The sequence below is a fragment of the Anomalospiza imberbis genome, chromosome 18, assembly GCF_031753505.1.
Source record: "Anomalospiza imberbis isolate Cuckoo-Finch-1a 21T00152 chromosome 18, ASM3175350v1, whole genome shotgun sequence".
Classification (NCBI taxonomy): Eukaryota; Metazoa; Chordata; class Aves; order Passeriformes; family Viduidae; genus Anomalospiza; species Anomalospiza imberbis.
In genome coordinates this window covers 7248559-7254334 of record NC_089698.1, presented here as the reverse complement: position 1 = coordinate 7254334, position 5776 = coordinate 7248559, and the positions used below count along the sequence as shown (strand labels likewise).

The window sequence follows — 5776 nt, the reverse complement described above, 5'->3', positions numbered from 1 at the left end:
TCGGTGTGACGGGGCCGGGGCGGGCGGTGCTCTGCCCGCGCCGGGGGCGGGGCGCGGGGCTGGGGGGGAGCGGGCGTTTCCCATCGGGCCTTGCGGCGGCGCGGCGCGGGCTGCGGGAATGAGGTAAAGGCGGGCGGGGCGCGCGGCAGGAAGCGGCGAGCGGAGCGCGGCGACCGGGCCCATGGCGGACACGGCGGTGAGGGGCGGCCGCGGGCCGGCGGCCGGGCCGGGAACGGCGCGGGGGAGAGGGCGGCACCGAGGGCCGGGGTGGGAGAGTAACGGAAACAGGTGGGGCCCGGGCGGGGGCAGCCGAGGTCGGGCAGGGCCCGGGGGGACGGACGCTGGGCCTTGCCGGGGGCTGGAGCGGCCGCGCCCGCTGTGCCCGGGGTTTGCGGCCGCTCCGGGCGCGTGTGGCCGCTCGGGCCGGCCCCTCCGCCCGCCTCGGCCCTTCCCCGGTGTGAGGGAGCCCGGGCGACCCGGGATCTTTCGGGTAGTCCTTCTCCCCGTTTCCCTCCTTTCTTCTCCTCCTCCCGCCCCTCCCCCGGGCCCCTCGTGCCGCACCAGCTCCTCACGTGCTTTATGTCGCGGCAGGGCGGGATCGTATCGTGATAACGGCATCCACGTTCTCGCGTGTGCCTGCTGTGAATTGTGCATTTCTCATGGTCTGTGTAATTATTTGCTCAGGCGCAGAACGCATGATGGATTACCCTCCGGGATGTGCTGCTTGCACAGATGGATACAATGTATAAAAGTTTGGCTAACATTTCCTTTTTTTAGGAAACAGATGTGATGTAATTCCTTTCTCGATTTTTTCCCCATGCTGGAACCCTGGGGACATAAAATTTGCGATACCTCGTGTGACGTTGTTGATACAACTAGATTTTATTTTGCACCATTTTTAAACTAATTTTCGCTTGCCCCCCTCTTTTTTCTCTAGTTTACTGTTCAGTAAAATAGGCTGGTTTATTTCTGTTGTTTTATGCACACGTGGTGTGCATAAAGGACATTGTGAATAGAGCTTGTAACAGTGGACTCTTCCATTTATAAAGTAAAAATATTGTTTAAATGTCTTGTATGCATAGACTGTTTTTCCTTTCTGTTACTCAAGCAGCAACAAAAAACCCCAAACCCAAATCAGTTCCCTAGACCTGAGATAGCTGTTCTGTGGCTTTGTTAAACTTGCATATGAATCTCCCTCCTAGGCTTGTGTGCTGAGTGCTTCTTAGCAGTCTATATGTATGAAGTACTAGAGATGTTTATCATTTACCTGCTATTACATTTATGGTAATAAAAACTATTCTTAAGCTTAATGAGTTCTTTGACAGATTCCTAAACAACTTAAATAGGAAGTATTATTTGGGCCATTTACCTGTAACCTAAAGTTCCTTGAGGAGTCTTAAAGCAAGAAACCTAAATTATTTTATGAGTATTACAGCTGTGCCTCAAAATATCTTTGATTGTGTTGACTGTGGGTGATTCTAATACATAAGACAGAATGATGAACTCAGGATGCAATATGTCTCTAAAGCTGGTTTAGGTGGATATTGTGTGGGTTTTTTTCTAATTTTCCCATTAACAATGGGTCATAGACACTAAGAAATAGGGTTTTAGTAGCCTAAAACACATTACATAGGAAAAACTGTTGATGAAATTATTTTTCCATAACCCAGAGCTATTACTCCAAGGCCAAGCCTCTGCACAATTCATGAGTGGTAGGATTAAAACACCTAGCAGTGCATGAGCACCTTTTTGTTTCTTAGTGTGCCTGTATGTTGACTTGGAAGTAATTTGTTTTCAGGTATAATCATATTTCTTTACTTTTATGGGGTATTACAGTTAATAAGATCTAGTTGCTGAGAAGTCATAAATGTTTTAAATGCAGATGTGAGTACTTCAGGGTTGGGGTACATAGCAAGTTTGTGTTTTCTTTTTTCCTCCTCAGGAAGCACATGAGGAACATGATACTTCTACTGAAAATGCAGATGACTCTAACCACGATCCTCAGTTTGAGCCCATCGTTTCCCTTCCAGAGCAAGAAATAAAAACTCTGGAAGAGGATGAGGAAGAACTCTTTAAGATGTGAGTAGAATACTTCTCTCTGTTATCTGAATGTTCATTAGGCTCAAACTTGACAGTGTTTATAAAAAGCTGCATGACTTGCAGCAATATCGGTATGAAGGCTGACTTGGTTGGTCTGCACTGTGATGGCAGAGATTGAGCAGGGGGGTGATTGATGTTTCCCCAAAAAAATGAAGTTTGGAACCACAGAAGGGAGCTGATAGTGTGAAACTGGCTTTAGCATTGTTTGCATAAAAGAAGACAACAACTTGGGTAATAATTATTGAAATTGTGATCACAGAATGTGAAACGAGTGTCTTGGGGGGAAGGAAATGAGATGTATGTGGTGTTGCTGCCATGCATTCCTGGGTAAAGGGTGATGTACAAGGTACTGAAATAATAAAAGCAGCAGCTGCAGTACAGCATTGGGGCATTTGTGGCAGTTCCTGTCTGTTGTCTTCAACACAGTTTATCCTTAGATTGTGCTTATTGTCAGATCAGGATGGCTTGATCTGCCTGAAGAAAAATGTCGTCTAAAGGCTTAAGAAGCATTTTGAATTTGATCCCTGATGTGCTGGCTTGAAATGGGTTTAAAAATTCTGCTTTTGCTTAATCACAGAACGGTATTGCTCATCTGGAAGAGAGATTTCAGTTCTCCTTGTACAGATTCCGATAATAACTAAAGTGATGGTCAGTTTCTGACAAGGTAGTGTGGTGAGCTCTGGCTATAGCAAAACCTGTTAATTAGCTTCCTGAATTTAAAGTTAGCCTACACAAAATATGTTTATCATCCCCTAAGAGGGTCCAGAACCTGTTGAATTTTAGTACAGTTATTACATAATTCCTAATATTTTATTGTTTGGTTTTAATTTATCATATCAGTTTCTGAATGTGTATTTTGAAGCAGAACAGGGGATCTTATTAAAGGAATTGTTTCCTTCTTGTGTGTGGCTTTTAAAACGAACTGTGCTGTTTGGTCAGGTGTGGTATTTCAATACATGCAGGCTAATTAAATTTTCTGTTCTCCAAGGCGAGCGAAGCTCTTCCGGTTTGCATCTGAGAATGACCTTCCAGAATGGAAAGAACGAGGAACTGGTGATGTGAAACTCCTGAAACACAAGGAGAAGGGAACAATTCGCCTCCTCATGAGGAGGGATAAAACCCTTAAAATCTGTGCAAACCATTACAGTATGTTTTACATTTCTATACTTATTCTTGATTTTAAAAATCAGCTTGTAGAATTGAAGTATGGTGGTTTCTTGCTCTTCATACAAGGCTTCAGGCATCAAAAACCAGGAGGGTTTATTTTTATTAATGGAAGGAAGCTGGAGTTTTTCTTAAGGGTATGATAGTGCTGTAAGACTAACAAAAGTCACTTTAAAATTTAGCTGTGATAGGCATTGTGTGATTGCTTCCTCTGTGTGTGTGTGCTTTATTTTAATGACTAATAAAGTGTAGAACATGTAGGCCTTAATACTGCTTAAAATAAGAATTTAATGTATGTAAAAGAGGGACAAAACCCATGATGTAATAATGTACTACTTTCAGCTAAATGTCTGAATTTTCAAAACCAGTCCTTAACTATCAGAAAACAGATACTGAGGTGCTAAGCAATTCTGAGTCTGCCTTTCTCTGCTTGGGAAATAAACTGAAATGAATGTGTTATATTGGGCTGGCTCATTCAAAAAAGAATCCTCTTTGAATTAAAAAAAAAACATGAAAGAGCAAGACAGACTTGAAAGTCAGCACAACTTGCAACAAGTAGACCAGTTTGCTGATACTTTGCTTGCTTGCTGATACTCAGATTTTTATATGAGGAGTCTATAGTGTTCTGTGGTGTTAAACTACATTTAGATAATTTGAAATAAGAAGTAGTTTAATGCAAACCTCAATAATTCCACCAACCAGACAGAATAAAGCTTTTGTTTAGGGAAATAAATGTTGCACGTGGGAAAACAGAATTGATGAATTTATAGTATTCATGTCAAAAGTTGTTTAGGCTTTTTTTCCTGGAAAAGCTGCTCTCCGTATAGATTTGTTTATTGAATTTATGCTGACTCACAGTCAGACAGAAGAACGCTCTTCATTTTTGCAAAGCATTAAATGGAGCAAAATGTATTTTGATCTCTAGATGTTAAAAATGCAGGGAAGGGAGTAGACTCTTCAGATTTCTCCTGAACTAGACAGGGCCCAAGGAGAAAAAAAGCCTTGCTTACACTTTGCATGTCTATAATATAAAAAGTCTTAAGATACTGTGGGAAGTAACATTTCAACTTCTCAAGTCAGTCAGGTGAGGTAATTGTAGTGTCTTGGAGGGACAGGGCCCCATTTACTGGGAGAGAACAAATAGATTGAAAATACACTGCACACTTTGCAGCACCACAGAATTCTGTAATATCTTGTAGTACAACTTTAAACTGATGGGAGAGGTAATTAACCTGTTGACTAATTGAAGGAAAAATGCTTTTTAAAATTAATTTTGGTAGTAGTTTTGGTGTGCAGAAGAGTAAGTGTTGTTTGTCTGTCTGGATGCCTTTTCCTTCTAAATAATTTGTCTGTACTTCAGAGCTGTGATCAGTGACTCTTAGCATCTCTTAGTATCACAATCATCTGTTTTAAGCAAAAATTGAATCCAACTCTTTTTCCTAACAGTAGTGAATCCAGCATCCTCTCACACAGTAATGGCTTTGCATAATTTATTTGACAATGTAAAGAAAAATATATATGAACACCACTGTCTTGTATTTATCCCACAGTAATTCTGTGTCAAGTGCTTTATGTAACTATCACAGCCCGTTTTCACTGCGATTTATGGAGTCTGGTGTGGAAAACATTTGCTATTGTGCTCTGTACATCTTTTAATGCTTTCCTTTCAGTCACACCCTTAATGGAGCTGAAGCCTAACGCAGGGAGCGACAGGGCGTGGGTCTGGAACACACATGCTGACTTTGCAGATGAAAGCCCCAAGCCCGAACTTCTGGCAATCCGATTTCTAAACGCAGAGAGTGAGTGGACTGGCACTGAACTTACACTGATTGTGCACTGTTATGTTACCCTGCTTGTCTAAATGCTGCTCTAAACCATTGTTGGAGATGTGCTGTATCTCACCCCTGCATGGGAGTGTTAGCTAATTAATTCTTCATCTGAGAGAAGTCTGTTAATCACTTAACTATATCTGTTGACAAACAGGGTAGCAATTAGGTCTGCAGTAATATTTGAACAGTTTCTGCCTTAGGCACTTTATTAACCTAAGCTATTTAATGTAAGTGCTGTGCCAATTAGAATAAAACTACAGGCAGTTAAGAGACTCACAGCTTACTTCCATGTAATTCAGGTGCTCAGTTGTAGTTAAGATTAAGAGTTTTGCATTAGAAACAAGGAGATCCTGATCTGATATTTCTGGTCTGTCTGCATTAGCAGAACATCTGGGTTGGTTTTTCTTTTTTTAATGGAGTATGTAGTATCTTCTTTGTTTTGATTAAATGGAACCCTCAGTGAAAAGTGCAAGTCAGACCTATCATACTAGTTGGTGGGTTTTTCTGAAGTGGCTACTCTGAGTACTAGAAAAGTAACTCTAATAATGGATCAGCTAGGATTAAATCAAAGAAGTGTTTGGAGGCAGAGGGGTTTATGTAGTTTTGTTTTGCTGTTGGTTTGGGGTTTCTTTTTAAAGGAGCAAAATGTAAAAGCGTTGCATTTCTTGCTTTACAATTTGCCA

General features: G+C 41.9%; 1 protein-coding gene across 3 annotated transcripts in view; it reads left to right on the top strand.

The window, feature by feature from the left end:
* The window catches only part of RANBP1 (RAN binding protein 1), a 214404-nt gene that overhangs the window by 204526 nt on the left and 4102 nt on the right, over window positions 1-5776 (top strand). Inside the window, exons 1-4 of one of the 3 annotated variants that reach the window (XM_068208816.1) lie at window positions 55-196; window positions 1943-2079; window positions 3089-3246; window positions 4935-5063. In XM_068208816.1, coding sequence (XP_068064917.1) covers window positions 182-196; window positions 1943-2079; window positions 3089-3246; window positions 4935-5063 — 439 coding nt within the window. In that variant the 5' untranslated portion in view covers window positions 55-181. Of the gene's footprint in view, window positions 1-54; window positions 197-683; window positions 744-1942; window positions 2080-3088; window positions 3247-4934; window positions 5064-5776 lie in introns of those variants that run through there. The other 2 variants (XM_068208815.1, XM_068208817.1) reach the window with 2 other exon arrangements.